The sequence below is a fragment of the Dermacentor albipictus genome, chromosome 4 (assembly GCF_038994185.2).
Source record: "Dermacentor albipictus isolate Rhodes 1998 colony chromosome 4, USDA_Dalb.pri_finalv2, whole genome shotgun sequence".
Lineage (NCBI taxonomy): Eukaryota > Metazoa > Arthropoda > Arachnida > Ixodida > Ixodidae > Dermacentor > Dermacentor albipictus.
The window spans coordinates 54,792,147-54,808,298 of record NC_091824.1 but is presented as its reverse complement, the minus strand read 5'-3'; the positions used below and the strand labels follow the sequence as shown (position 1 = coordinate 54,808,298).

The window sequence follows — 16,152 nt, the reverse complement described above, 5'->3', positions numbered from 1 at the left end:
CGGCTTTTGTCAGTGTCATTTTTTTTCACAGCTATTTAGTGTTGGTGACAACGGACGAGCTTCTCAGAGTCGAAACCGGCGCACAACAATCGGACGTCCGACTCATACTTTTATGCGAAGCATATTACGAGAGCTCAACCCAGCTCCTCAGGCGCGGCGGTGTCGCCTTGAATACCACGTGACACCGTGACGTCATGACAGAGGAGAAGTGGCTTTGGCTCAACTCTTGCAAGATGGGCTGGGTGGGAATCGAACCAGGGTCTCCGGAGTGTGAGACGGAGACGCTACCACTGAGCCACAAGTACGATGCTTCAAAGCGGTACAAAAGCGCCTCTAGTGAATGCATCATAATGGTCGCCGGGATGCACGTGTTAGATACCTTCGGAAACTCCTCAACGCCCAGCCGGAGGGCACCGTCTATTATACCGACGCTGCCCACTATGCTCTTGCGACCAGAAACAAAGAAAGACAAGTGTCGGTGGTGGCGGACGATCAAGGTAATATCGTCACCTCGTGTAGCGTCCAAACCAAAGCTACGCTCACAGGGGAAACGTTGGCCATAGCACTCGCTTTCAACCACATCGTCGGTCACATGGAAAGATCCCCAAACCACGACCACATCATCATTACAGACTCACAAGACGCATGTCGAGCCTACCTCAGGGGTCATATTCCTCAGGAAGCCAATCGCGCTCTCACCAGCACCCGTAAGCTCCCCGCCATTCCACATCCCTCAGTACCACGCATCAGGCTGATTTGGACACCTGCTCATGCCTTACTGTCGGGTAATGACCGCGCTCATGCGGCTGCCCGAGAGCTAACCTGCCGGGCACCTGGCAGTGAGGCGAGCAACCCATATCAAGCCTCCCAGAATTTGCCCAACACATACCGGGACACTCTAGACTTTTACAGACTAGGGCGCTTGCAATATCACCCTCCTCCCAAATCCTTCTCCCGGGATGAAGCCGTATCACTGAGACGGCTTCAAACCAACTCATATCCGAACCTCCTCTTTCTCAACAAACTCTCCCCAACCTTATATCCCACCACCTGCCCAGGGTGCGGTGCACCACCGACGACGTTCCACGTCACGATTGAGTGCCAAAAACCACCTAAGGATATCCCTCTTCTACAATCCCCCCAACCAACATATGCGCAGTGGGAGGCAATCCTCCGTCGCTCCGAGCCTCAGGTCTGGCTGGCCCTGATACGACGAGCACGAGCGGTGGCGACAGCCATTGGGGCCCTGGACTGAGGGCCCCAACCACATAAATCCTTTCACTTTATAATAAAGTTTCTTCTCTCTCTCTCTATCTAGTGAATGCGGTGTTGCCTTAGAAACGAGCTGTTTCTAAGGCTCAGGCGTGCGTCGCTTGCTCAGGCGCACATTTCGTTGAAGCGCCGAACGCTGCGTTGCTCGACACTCACCGCGTCCAATGCAGAGTAACGCGAAGCAGAGTAACGCATGAGTTGTTTCTTCGTCTAGCCGAACCAAATATAGCCAAGCAACAGCAGTTCACCAAGCTAAACAGTGGTTCAACAACTAAAATAAAGGCTAGTATGCTTCGCATCCTGGGCTGAACCTTACCTAAGCCACAGCCATTTTTTCTATTGTTATTAATATTTACCAGAAATATGTTCTGCCTGAAGAGGCATTCGGCTAATCACGTGATACGGCACTGGTGATAGCGCATGACTATCTCGGCGTGGTCGAATGGATGTGAAATAGCGAGGTCATATTTAACGAAGGGTCAGTTGAGTTAACCAAGCATCCAATAGCTGGTAAACAAAATGTATTGTTTTTACTGCTTAAGTATGTTTTGGCGAGCACCCTAGCAAATTCGGTCCATCCTTTAACGCCTTATATCTGAAAAATAAGAACATAATTGGCCACGTTAACATGTGTAGTCGTTATATTGGTGTAATAGTAGAATATTGGTATTGTTAGAAAAAAAATAATTCTGACCGTGACTCTAACCGTGGATCATAGCGTGTCAGAGACTGTGTGAGCCGCACAAAAAACATGGTTACGTCGCAGCGTCAAGGTTGTAATAAAAAGAAAAATAAAGAAGTTAACACATGTAATCGTTACAATAGTGTAATAATAGCTGATTGGTAGTGATGGGTAGGCATACATAAGCTAGCTAAATAATTAAGCAAAAAGGAAGTAGCGGCCGAGCCAAGGAAGTTAGGTGGACGCTTTGTATAGGAGGCGCCAATGTAAGTCTGTACAGTATTTCGGTCTAAGCTCGTGGCTCTTGGCGGAGCCGGTGGGCTGATGTAGTTGAGCTAAGTAAAATCACTTTATAGTTCTCGCTGCTTTGCATTAAGGAAAGCTGCGTTTTCTTGGTGATAACTTCGTGTAATTAACGCTTAAGTATGTAAGCCTAAGCCTAGAGGAATTCGAAATCCCACAGGTAACGCCAGAAGAAGTAAAGAAAGCCTTAGGAGCTATGCAAAGGGGGAAGGCAGCTGGGGAAGATCAGGTAACAGCAGATTTGTTGAAGGATGGTGGTCAGATTGTTCTAGAGAGACTGGCCACCCTGTATACGCAATGCCTCATAACCTCGAGCGTACCGGAATCTTGGAAGAACACTAACATAATCCTAATCCATAAGAAAGGGGACGCCAAAGACTTGAAAAATTATAGACCGATCAGCTTACTGTCCGTTGCCTACACATTATTTGCTAAGGTAATCAACAAATAGAATCAGTAACACCTTAGACTTCTGCCAACCAAAGGACCAGGCAGGATTCCGTAAAGGCTACTCAACAACAGACCATATTCACACTATCAATCAAGTGATAGAGAAATGTGCAGAATATAACCAACCCTTATATATAGCTTTCATTGATTACGAGAAAGCGTTTGATTCAGTCGAAACCTCAGTGGTCATCGAGGCATTACGGAATCAGGGTGTAGATGAAGCATATGTAAAAATACTGGAAGATGTCTATAGCGGCTCCACAGCCACCGTAGTCCTCCACAAAGAAAGCAACAAAATCCCAATAAACAAAGACGTCAGACAGGGAGATACGATCTCGCCAATGCTATTCACAGCATGTTTACAGGAGGTATTCAGAGACCTGGAGTGGGAAGAATTGGGGTAAATGTTGATGGAGAATACCTTAGCAACTTGCGATACGCTGATGATATTGCCTTGCTTAGTAACTCAGGAAACCGATTGCAATGCATGCTCACTGACCTGGAGAGGCAAAGCAGAAGGGTGGGTCTGAAAATTATTCTGCAGAAAACTAAAGTAATGTTTAACAGTCTCGGAAGAGAACAGCAGTTTACGATAGGTAGCGAGGCACGGGAAGTGGTAAGGGAATACATCTACTTAGGGCAGGTAGTGACCACGGATCCGGATCATGAGACTGAAATAACCAGAAGAATAAGAATGGGCTAGGGTGCGTTTGGCAGGCATTCTCTAATCATGAACAGCAGGTTGCCACTATCCCTCAAAAGGAAAGTGTATAACAGCTGTGTGTTACCAATACTCACATATGGGGCAGAAACCTGGAGGCTTACGAAGAGGGTTCTGCTGAAATTGAGGACGACGCAACGAGCTATGGAATGAAGAATGATAAATGTAACGTTAAGGGATAAAAAAAGAGCAGATTGGGTGAGGCAACAAACGCGGGTAAATGACATCTTAGTTGAAATGAAGAAGAAGAAATGGGCATGGGGCGGACATGTAATGAGGAGAGAAGATAACCGATGGTCATTAAGGGTTACGGACTGGATTCCAAGGGAAGGGAAACATAGTAGGGGGCGGCAGAAACTTAGGTGGGCGGATGACATTAAGACGTTTGCAGGGACAACATGGCTACAATTAGTACATGACCGGGGTAGTTGGAGAAGTATGGGAGAGGCCTATGCCCTGCAGTGTGCGTAACTAGGCTGATGATGATGATGTAGCTGACATATTGCACATTGCATTTATTCATATAAATTGACGTACTCGCTAGATAGGGCTATGAGTAATAAAGCCGGGATTTTCATATAATTTTTCATCAATAATTCAGGAGTTCACAAAACCTCGATGCTTAACAAGACTACCTCGTATAACGTTTGTCGCGGGCTATGAAGCTCGTTGATGCCTCAATAGACTTACAGGTCGTTTTTTTTATTGGAAAGACCGCAAGAACACAAAGTGTGACCTGGGCTCGCAGGAAGACGGTGTAGCCCTGGCTCGGTGCATCGAGGAGAAAATCAAGTTCACGGGTAAAATACCCGTGAAGGTCTCGGTGACTCTCAAGGGGCGCCGCTACATAGCCAAGCCGGAAAAAGACCCATCGTTTGTCGGCATCGGGAACTTCGATCTGCTACGGCAATGCGGCCGGCCTAAGCAGAATCCGCAATACGAGCAAGACGCTCCAGCAGTCCGGGTACGTAAGCGCACATCGCTCAAAATGTCACCCGCGCTTTGGCTCTTCCCTGGAGACAGCCGCTTGCTTATGCTGCTTCAGCGCTTCGGTTTCCCTGCTCCTCGCAAACTGCATGCCTCAGCTGCACAAGCCCATCTTGTGAATAGCCTTGTGCCAGTCGAGACCGTACAAGACCGTACGGATTCGCCGGCACTATGTTGAACGGTGTGTCGGGTGATATTGTCAACATAATAAGCTGAGGCGCGTGTCATGTGCTTGCGCATGACAGTAACAGAATCGCGATTTGTTAAGCCAATGCGATCATTAAGAAAAAGCTTTTCACAACGCCTCGTAAAGCGCCATAATAGCAACGCTGCCCCAAAGATTGCCTGTAGAGTATATACTTGGAGCATCTTCGACAGTTGGAAAACAGCGCACGCATAAAATCAGGCAAGACGGGAACACAGCGGGAGATGATACCATGCCAATTTTGCGAAACAAACATTAGTGGAAAGCATTGTAATAAATAACGCATGTATCTTTAAAAAATGGGTGTGTCGTGTGTCGACTACGTAACCATCAGCTTCGTTGCTATCTGTGCCTGGAACTTGTCCTAGGAAACTTCCACTCTTTCTTAAGTAGTATAGCATATATGTTAACTGAACAGATACACTCCGCGCCTAGTTTGTGAGTCATTCCGTTTGATTGATAGTTGGTTGTAAATCGTTTGCATATATTTCTGCTAGCGATGTGTGCCTAAAGAAAGAATGACTTACGTGCGCGCTTCCTGCAGTCGAATGCATGAAAACCAGGCTTTTCATTCTCATGCTAGCCTTGTATTGCCTCACTCGGTTGGGCTCGGTGTTGGCATTGCCGCATGGCAAAACTCGTCGAGCATAAATAAAAATTCCTCGCCAGGCTGCGTGTAGGAGACCACCACGCTAGCCCATGCATACAGCCACTGTCGGATCATCATACGTGCTTTTTAAAGCGCGGCTTCATGTGCATGAAGAAATAGACGCAGCGCAAGGCGTGAGCCAATCACAGGCGTCCCCTCCTTCAAGAGAAGGGAAAGGGTGCGATCACGTGTTCGCTCGCCTCGCGCCAGCGGTTTTCCCCCAGTGCAGGTCCACAGTCAGATGGTGAGGCCGCGTTGATTTCGTTCTGCCGAAGAGCAGGCTGCGTTGAAGGAGCGGCAGCAGGAGCGAGCCGCGCATCAGGTGTTCGGCCGGGAACTCGCTCGAGAAATGGCTCGTCGTCAACGTACCGTTCTCGCCGTGAAGGAGCGCGAGGCAGAGCCATTGCGATAGCGAAGAGCCGCGGACCCTAAGTTTGGCTTGCGCCCCTCTTCACAATAGTGGAAGGGCGGTCAGTTTTTTGTACAATAGTTTCGTCTGTTTTTTATTTTTTTTGCTAATGCATCTTCTGTTTGTTCCCATTTACGCAGTGTCTAAAATGTCTAGCAAATGTATTGCCATTTGTGATGACAATCATTCTGGTTCCTTATTATGCCGAAGAAAACGGACCGGCCGGCAAGTAGACTAATACGATATAGTTACCAACCTGCCATGATCAAACCATCTCCACAGCTGCACTTTACTGGACCCATTACGGAGAAACTGCCTATCCCTATGAACACTTTTTTTTTCTGAACTGACTTACCTATGTCCGCAGAATGGTCTTTTTTTTGCCCATAGTTCTACAGTAACGGGATGACTATAGAATGTACACTGTCGTCCTTTATGAAAGGGAACACGCGAGCGCGTGGCCTGCGCTCTGCGGCGGCTGCCCACAGCGCCATCAGCCGACAGCTAAAGAAAGCACGTCCGCTTTTGGCGTCATCTATTGGCAAACAAAATGACCAGTCATGGCCGGTGGACAAGCGCTGCTAGATTATGCTCCCTCACCGCTCGCGCAACGGGCGATGCCTGCAGCGCGTCGCCTGCTGGTAACAAATCGAGCGTGGTGCACGAGCACGATCGAAACGTAGAAGCTTTGTCTCTCGCCTTACGCCTGTTGCGCTTCGCCTAAACTAGAGCTATATAGGTGAGGGCGATGCAACCAGCGGAAGGTTTGGTTGTGGTTTGCTTTTTCGAAAGTGTATCACTGAACGTCGCGGAAATTTTCCTTCGAGGCAGATTCCCACTTACCCGGAAAGTACTTGCCTGTCGGCAGAGAACGTTTTCTGTCGTTTAGTATATCTGCACTTGATGCTATAACGCCATGCACAATCAAAGCACCCTGACCGTGATGATAGCGAAGGTATAATGCTAAGTAAGAAACTTGAAGCAAAAAAAAAAATGTTAGAAATGTTTGTAAATATTTTAATGAATCTTGTATCTGTAACGTAAAAGACGCGAGCACAAAATGCAAAAACAGATATCAATACATTTATTGACATAAAAGATATACGTATATTTTACTTTTGTATTGAGCACCAAAGCAAAACAAAAATCTGAAATATGTTGTGTCGACGCACTTCTCCGTACCTCGTGCCGTCCCCATTTGCTGCGACGACAGCTGCCATTCTTCAGGGTAGCGAGTTATACAAGGCGGCCGTTAGTGATCTGTTGCTTCACAGCCGCTTCCACTCCTTTGTGACACCCCAAAGCTCGTTGGCCGATAGTCCGTGCAGACCGAGCCGCCAGCGCAGTTTTCAAAAGGCGCCGCACGTTCTCAATAATGTTAAGGTCCGGAGACTGGGGCGGCCACCTTAGCGAGTCGATTCCACGATCCTCGAAAAAGCTTGTCACCCTTCCGGATGTGTGGATGGGCGACTTGTCTTGCTGGAAGATGTAATCACCTTCCGGGAAGGGCCCATTCAGCAAGCAGGGCACCATCACGTCGTCCTGGATTGAGCAGTAGGCGGCAAACGTGAATCTGTCCTCTATGCGGACTAGTGGACCAAGCCATTTTTTGGTCACGAGGCCCCACACCCACACTGCTGAACGCCCACTTGCAGCCACTCTCTGGAGGTATTCTGGTCTGTAACTGCAGAAAAGTATCATTAGATCATGCATTGACACCAAACCAACAGTCACTCAACTTATCTCGAATACCTTTCCTTTACGCCAAACATGCGGTATTCCGCTGTGCTACATGGCACGCGCATTTATCGCCGGCTGCTCATGTATACGTTTCGTACTGTTTTAGGTTTTTATTCACTTTCCTATTTCTTTCCAGTTATTTTGCTATTTTCTATTCTCTCATATCGAAACAGCAATTGGGCTGGTGGTGTGCCTCTGTTTGTGGCAGTTGCCAGCCTACTGCCTCCTCTTCCGTGACTATACTTTCAGTATGTGCTAAAGTGTCTCTAAATGCGAACTAATACTGATGAGGGTAATAATATTAGTAATATTAGAGAACACAACTACACTTTAATGCTGGTGAACGTAATCTAACACCATGCCTTGAATATCAAGTTCTCTCTGGCGTAGACGCCAGAGAGAACTTGATAGGCTACAATATCACACAATGTATAAAGAAGGGTAACCGCCTGGTAGAGTTTTTTCAGCATTTCTTACAGTGATATAATTACCGTTAAGGATAAAACTTCACCTGCCGGCGGATTTCTGGGCGCCACACTCCGTATCTGGTCCCACCGGGTCGTGAATGAACTTTCGTCGGTGAATACAACACTTTCCCAGTCGGGGGTAATCCAATCTGCGTGCTTCTTCCCAAACTGCAGGCGTTTGGCTTTGTTGGTGCCTCGAAGCAGTGGATTCCTGCAAGCAATCCTCTTTTTGAGACCAGCTTCGTCGAGGTGGCGCGTCGCAGTCGTCTCGCACGCCCTAATGCCAAGTTCCTTCAGTACTTCAGGGACTGTTGTCTGCGGCTTCAGTGCTACTGCAGCCACAATCACACGGTCTTCGTATTCAGTTGTTGCCCGAGGTCAGCGCCTGTGCTGAGCGTCCGTCATACGGCGTTCCGTCTTGAAGGCCTGAACGATCATGTTTGCTGCTTTTAGTGGCCTCCTTGTAGTTGATGCAATGACCTGCCTCGTGGCCCACAAAAATAAGGAAATAAACCACACATGCCCCTATCACTTTTTATCAAGCCAGTACGCAAGGCGTTCAGCATCCTACCTTTCCCTCTCGTAGTATGTTGGAGCCCATATTTACACGTATGAACTAGTACATTATCATTGCTATCTTTACCCCGGCATTCTTAAATGGTCATAGACTCGAACTTGGTCCACCGACCGAACTGGTCATAGCGCTGCCACTCGGCTGAAAACCATGCAGGGGTTTTGAAGGACTGCTGCCGATTATCGCACACACATTGACCATTTAGCGGAGGGGAATCGCTACCCTCGTCTTTTTTAACTGCACGCACGGATTCGCGCGCACGGAAACGCTCGAATTCGGGGGTTAGTGCCACGCAAGGTTGGTTCGAAATTTATCCTCGAGCGAGTCTAAACTGGCATTTCTACTTTCATTCTCGATGCAGGGACAATAGAGCTGAAGCTAAGCATATTTCTATGAAAATTCCCACCTTTATTCGCTGGAGAACTATAATGCTGCGAACTGTGTTCTTGGAAATGTATTCAGTTGTGGCTTAAGCAAATGCGAGTTATACGACGAATCCATAGAGCTCGCATGATAGTGTATCACTGAATGATACAGAGTATCATTCAGTTGTAGATAAAGAACAACCAAACCTTCCGCTGAGTGCATCGCCCTCACCTATATAGCTCTAGTTTAGGCGAAGCGCAACAGGCGTAAGGCGAGAGACAGAGCTTCTACGTTTCGATCGTGCTCGTGCACCACGCTCGATTTGTTACCAGCAGACGACGCGCTGCAGGCATCTCCCGTTGCGCGAGCGGTGAGGGAGCATAATCTAGCAGCGCTTGTCCACCGGCCATGACTGGTCATTTTGTTTGCCAATAGATGACGCCAAAAGCGGACGTGCTTTCTTTAGCTGTCGGCTGATGGCGCTGTGGGCAGCCGCCGCAGAGCGCAGGCCACGCGCTCGCGTGTTCCCTTTCATAAAGGACGACAGTGTACATATTTAGTGTATCGTTCATAAACTGCATCCTTGCGTTCAAATTGTGGGATAATTCGGATGTCCGGTATTGATGAATTGATTTAAAAAACAAAGCAGCTGAATGAAGCAATAATTGAATCATCTCGTTCCAACTTTTAAAGTGTAGCTTCGACTAGGCACTTATTCAGATAGAAGAGGCAAGAAATTTTCAAGAAAAAAGTACTCTCTTGAGCCAACATGTCTTTTCATTACTAGTTTATTATAATTGTTATTTTGCTGTGGCTGATTGTATTTTGTGTCTCTCTTTCCTCCGATATGGTTATTGTATGGGCATCGTCATAAAATTGATAGTTTCAATGTTCTCCTCTATGTGCATCTGCAGGTTTGCGGAGAAGCCGGACAGTATAAGAAGAACATGAACTTCAGTGAGCAATACCAAAGCGTGGTCACGTACGACAAGTCGAAAGGAGACACGATCACCTTCGACAATGAGGCCTCCCTTCGTAAGAAAGTGAGCAAGTATTTAGTGCGGAGTTGGTGATGGTCGAGCATCGTACCATTTTATTTTTTCACTTAATTCGATTTTATATACAGGCGCCTGCATCATAGCGTATACTGACAGCAAAGTGTTTGGCTTTAACTTAAACTCTGTAGTATCTAATGTATCATAATAGACACTCAGAATTTATTACCTCGAAACGCCTAATTAAACGTGGGAAACAGCACAAAAGCCACATAGGCGTTTTTGACACGCTGGGGCCACGTTTCCCAGTTAAGGATAGCTCGGCAAACCAATTACTAAATTGATTGCGTTAGTATGTTTTTTTTACTTCAAACATCATTTTATAATTTTTTGGTATGACTGCAGTTTGCACGTGTAGAGATTTGAGTGATCAAGCTGTTTTAATACCGCTGCTTGTGAAATGCTGTTCGGTCCTTAAAATTAGAATGGTAAGCTGGGCACGTTTCTACGATTTCATCGTAAAGAACTCGCGTACTAACACGCAGATCATAAAAAAAGGAAAACATGGCAATTCTATAGATTCGGAACTGAAGCTTTATAAGAAAATAAAAGCAAGGAAATATGTATGGAAAATATCACGTGGCACAAGCAATTCTGAGTTCGCAATTATAAGGTCATGATCAACTCCGGGCAGCGAATCCAGCCCCATGAGAACTGTAAAAAAAAGAAAAAGAAAAGTAAAAGCAGTAATGAAGCAAAAGGGACCTGCAAGGTTAGCCACAAATATCAGTTTGTTTTTCTTTAATGTTGGGCTAATTTATTGATGCACGTTGACCTCTGGCAGGCCTTATATCGACAATGGCATACGTCGCATCAAACAAGACTACCAAAGCATGTGCCGAATGTGAAATTAAAAAGTAAGGCAAAGAACTTGTCTCTTTTCCAGCAGCACTGACTAAAATGCGGTTCTGATGTATTGTTAAAAAGACAGTTGAGAAACAAAGATAAAAATAAGTTATCGAGTCGTTGCCCTAAAAAAAGACTAAGAGACACGTGTATTAGTAGGCGCTTGTTCGGTATGCACTACGGCCAGTAAAAGCAGGTAACACCGCTATTTATTGGAAATTCTTCACAGCAGCTGAAATTAAGCGACGAGTTGTCAACGGCGTCGCCCCGCCACGTGAAGTCATGGTCGTTCCAGCTGATAATCGGGTGACGTCACGAACAAGTCGCGAACGAAGCCATAGGCGACAACGTTTCTTTGAATTGCTTAGCGCACGTACCCATATCCTAAGCCACAAAAGCCCTTCTTCATTCTTACCTTGTTTTTTAGTAAGGTTTTTTATGCAGTGATTCGTGCTTACGCTAGGGTTCGCTCTCGATACACACTACTAATTGACCGGGGCCATCCGGAAAGCAGTAATGGCAAGGGGAAATTAAGCACCGCGTCTTGTTCCAATAATTTCTTCAAACTCTAGCTGCCTGTGAGGTGGCCACGCTGATATCGCGCGTATTTCGACTCTCTACTCACGTCACCATGATGATTTCTGCCGAAGCACTGCAGTTTCCCTGTTATCCTTCTTAGCAGCCGTTAAAATGAATCGGTGATCTTCCGGGACCGCAAAAATGAACAGTCAGGTATGAAAACGATGATAGTTCGAAACGCATATAAAAACAGCTGTTACCAAAAAGATAATATTAGCTGTCGTCCATGCTCGCGCAACGTTATGACGTTGCGAACGATTGATCACACCTGTCACCTCGGTTTTATTGCCCAAATTTTTGATGAACGTAAATGTTACTTTGTAAACATTCGCAGCCAGAACCCATAATAATGGATACCGCCGCGTTGCTTCCCTCATTGCGGCCGAGAGAGAATGCATGGTACATGACTCCCTCCGGTCCGCCATTATGTCGTCCATTCGAGTAGTGACGGTCGTATTTGCAACACGGGCTTCATCAACGCTTAATAATAGATTGTCCAATGTTTATTTCCTGGCAATCAAGACAAGAAATAAGCTACCGCGGTAATGGCCAATTTATCTACGCACTGCGTAGAGCTATTGTTTGATTCCAGCTACATGAGGATGACGTCAGCTAGGAGCGGTAAAATAAATCTTCTGGATCAGTTTAGCAAACTCTTCGGAGGCAATTTCCCAGTATCTCCACAGAATATATCGACAGATGCTTAAGCGTATTGAAGTTCGTCTCGGCGACGAACATTCTTGTCACGCCACCCGAAACTATGCCAAGTTCTTCAAGCTATCACTCGGACAACCACTGCTACCAGCGAGAGTAAAGTTTTCCCACCGCATCGGCGTGTTCGTGGGTGTTTGTACCTCGGTGCCAAGCCTTCGCTTCATATTTGTTCCTCACGCACCGTCTCACGCAAACATGGCTGGAAAACATGACCACGCCCTGAGCGCATAGAGTACCGATTCCCTCCCTTGCCTGGCCGAGAACGTTACCGGGAAGCTGCAAAAAAAAAAAAAAAATTTAAACTGCACTCATTGCAAGCGACAACTTGAGCATTCAGTTTCGCTTCTTGTTGCGAGCAGATTTTCGAGCTCGCCGCTATTCACGTAGCGATGTAATTGAACGTCTTGTTGTTTTTCGTCACGGTGCCTCGTCTCTGCCTGGACCCTCTCCTCTGACCGACTAGGTAGAGTTCTAGGCCGCTACTGAAGCTCTACCCCTAGGGACTCAAGTGGCCTTTGGCAACACATGTCATTTGTCATATGTTTGTTGCCCAGTTTTCGGTGTGGCTTTGCAGAAATAGTCCCTTTAACACGACATGTGTCAATAAATTGTCCAAATCAAACGTCACTTCGGTTAACGTTTTGAAACTACCCTCATTTGAAAACTGCTCAAGAACCGGCATTGTTATCTGTCGTTAACAGATACATTTTAGACTAATTAATTGTCAACAAAATTATTGTGCTCGTGAATGATTGTACGGAGTGGTCCACAGTAATTGAACCAACTGGGTGTCTACGCTGGTAACAGTAAATTTATTGTCTCGAACAGTCAAGAGCGTGGTTATCATGCTGGCTTTCTGTGGTGCTTTACTAACTTGCGTTTGCTTGTTTTTACGTGGATACGCAGCTACCGATCCTATTTTTTCGGCAGCACGAGACAGTGAAAGTGCGCCTGCGCTGTTTGAAATAGAGTCTGAGACGTCCTTATTTATTGTGTAATAATGGTGCTGGCCAACCAAAGAACCCAAAAAGAAGACCATGCTTCATTATCTGTGATGTCACATGGATGTACATCTAAATTATGGGGTTTTACGTGCCAAAACCACTTTCTGATTATGAGGCACGCCGTAGTGGAGTACTCCGACAATTTCGACCACCAGGGGTCTAACATGCACCTAAATCTAAGTACACGCTGTGTTTTCGCATTTCGCCCCCATCGAAATGCGGCCCGCCCTGGCCGGGATTCGATCCCGCGACCTCGTGCTCAGCAGCCCAACACCATAGCCACTGAGCAACCACGGCGGGTACACTGACGTACTGGCGGTGAGGTTATGACTAGATTTAAAGAAAGAAAACGTAAAGTTTCGGCATTTTTTCCTAGCGACACTTTTTTGCGCCAAACTGAACGCAAACAATTTTGAAAGAACAGCGTGCAAGTATAAGCTGATTTAACGTTGGCATATAATGCCCCCTAGACGCAGTTCGAGTGATTCAGCGCCTGTCTTCTTCGCTTTGCAGGGACTGTAATGTCTTAACGGCAATTTGCATATGCCACTTTTAATGTGATGCCGTGGGCGCTGCCAGGTTTCATCATGTGGTGACGCGTCCATTGCTTGCCTCAGCTGCCTCCGTTGCCTCTGTGTTGGTTATGGAAGTGCTTGACGCCCTGTTGGGTCTTAGCAAACCCTTTTTTTTTTCGGTGGATAGGGTAAGCAGTGAATGTGTGCACGACACAATGCTTTGGTCACAGACTCACAGGACATGTAAGCGCTTCCAGAGCTCATTACGCCTTGTTCAAACGGTGCGAGCAGCGTTTACGGAGCTTGTGGTAGTGCCGGAACTAGAAAGCTGTTCAAACTTTCCGGTTCTTTATTGGATCGAAGTCCGAACCTTTTGCTCTTCACCTTTATTTGCCAATCACTTTGAATCAGCGGCTTGTCATCTTTTTGTCTCATTAATTTTCCTCAGTGGAGTCCCTATCTCCCTGTTTATTTTCTGCCTAATCCCTCGCGGGTGTGCTGAGTTGCGGTAGAATTGTTCTTGTCGTGTTCAAGGCATTGAGCGTAGACGTTCCATAATTTGTATTAGCTGATAACAAAGGCGTATTATCGCTAGTTTCTCGCTTACTCTGCGGGCCGTCACAAAATGTTGAGCTACGATTGACCATGTGCTGTCGGTGTAGTATGTCACCCATGTTTCAGCGCACTGATTCAAGAGTGCGCCCGTTTACTCTTGTATGTGGGGGATAGAATGGGTATAAGTTTAAGTGTGAGTGCGAAAAAATTACTATGCCAGGAAGTGGCACTGCACTCTTTGTCAGTGTGTAACGAGTACTACTCACTCTTGCCTACGTTTCTAAATTGATGTCGTTGCTCTGGAGGTAAGCGATACCATGCTAGCGGATGAGTGATTTTTACAATCTGCCAGGAAAGCTTTGAATAGTGAAGGGCAGGCTTCACAGGCAGTCCTTGTGCAGCAGCGGTCCGTGAGCTTGGCAGCACCTATTTACTGCATGCCCTAACAGTCAGTCAGTATTTTTCACCTTAACACCGAGCACTTCTTCCATATACCATTCCACATTTCGCGCCAAGAATGGAGCACAGTGCATTAGCGATCAGCCAGTTGCATTTTCAAAGCTGGTCGCAATGTAACTGGGCACAAGGTACAATGGCTTCACATTCGTGAGTTTTCGCTGAGGCAACGTGTGCAGAGTGACAGAAGGCGCCACCTCGTTCCTCTAGAGTAATGTACTCCGCCAAAAGCGTCCATAGACAAGAACAATCTGATTTCCGCTTAACCCGAATCTGGAGTATCAGGCAGACCACAGCTTCCGCGACGCACCGGCACCGTCACTTATCGCCTCCGTCTCGGAACTGCTCGCAGAAAGTTGTTTTTATTAAACTTAAGCGCATGTCCTCTCCGACATGTTCGTGTGGCCATGACGACGAAAACGTGTAGCGCATAATCTTCGAGGGAGCCGGGCACGTCACATACATACAGCGCTTCGGAGAACAACTCTATGTAATCGAGTCACATAAAATTTTCTGACTTGCCAATATGTCAGGCTCAAGGCCAGGCACTGTATTGAAATGTGGTTAAATCCCTTCCACGCTTGCTCGAAGGCGCTAGCGTTTGCGGCGAACATAGAGTCCACTGCACAATGTGTGTCCTCTTGCATCTGAAAACTTCTGTTCCTGAGACCATCGTAGATATTACTACGACGAGATCTCTTCGACAGAGTCTTGCACTCTTATTGCTATTTCACATTCTTTTGCCTTATTTTTGAATCAGCTCGTGCAAGAATTAGCATTATTTATCCTTTTTTATTTTACATCATTAGCCAAGTGAAAAGGGATAGCCGTCGCCAGTAATCGCTCCACAACTACTCTGTTTATCTTTTTTGCCTTGAAAACAATACTCACAATGACACCCAGACTCACAGCTACGTCCGATGTATGTTTCGCGCTCGCGCCTTGACTCCCGTGTGTGTTGGTTATACCGTCAAACATCCCTTGCTGCGTCGTGTGTTTCACCCGCAGGTCTGCGACGCCCGAGCGTCGCATGGTTCGTTCTCTCTCGCCGCCTACGACGTCAACTACGACCAAGGCAAATCCGTTTGTGATATGTGGGGCCCCAAGGGCCACCTCTCTCGGCTCAAGCTCATCCGCAAGCTGAATGATTTCATGCGTGGCGAGGATGCTGGTGACAAAGTTAACTGTAAAAGCGACAGCGATACCTCGCGGTGACCGGAGGCGAACTCAAGGTGTCGGCCACTTGCAGCCAGCATATGGATTTCCTTACTGCTCGCAGAAGACAGATATACTGCATTTCTTATTCCAGAGAGTTCATGTTCTGCCCTGACATGTGCGGGGAACATTCGTATTTATTTACATATGAGAACATGCTGTTCATAGAATATTGTGTTTTATGGCCACTGAGATGGTTGTATATTATGCGTTTGTGTACGATGGACAAGCAAGGCAGTATTGTGATGCGGCTTACTCATTACATGGCGGTCAATGGTCAGTTGTTCGCGGGTCTTAAGGTCTGAGAATAAGATGGACTTTTGGGCTGCCGCGTTACGCAGCCTAGTGTTCGGATTTCAATGCTGTACGAGCATTAACAGACGTGCTT

The 16,152-nt window shown here is 46.7% G+C and overlaps 1 protein-coding gene across 4 annotated transcripts in view; it reads left to right on the top strand.

The window, feature by feature from the left end:
- The window catches only part of LOC135909137 (uncharacterized), a 76,481-nt gene extending 60,547 nt beyond the window's left edge, over positions 1-15,934 (top strand). For all 4 annotated transcript variants that reach the window (XM_070536978.1, XM_070536977.1, XM_070536976.1 and 1 more), the window contains 3 exons: positions 4,177-4,392; positions 9,740-9,868; positions 15,558-15,934. In XM_070536978.1, the coding sequence (XP_070393079.1) occupies positions 4,177-4,392; positions 9,740-9,868; positions 15,558-15,764 (552 nt within the window). In that variant the 3' untranslated portion in view covers positions 15,765-15,934. The remainder of the gene's footprint in view (positions 1-4,176; positions 4,393-9,739; positions 9,869-15,557) is intronic.
- The last annotated feature ends 218 nt before the right edge of the window (positions 15,935-16,152 follow it).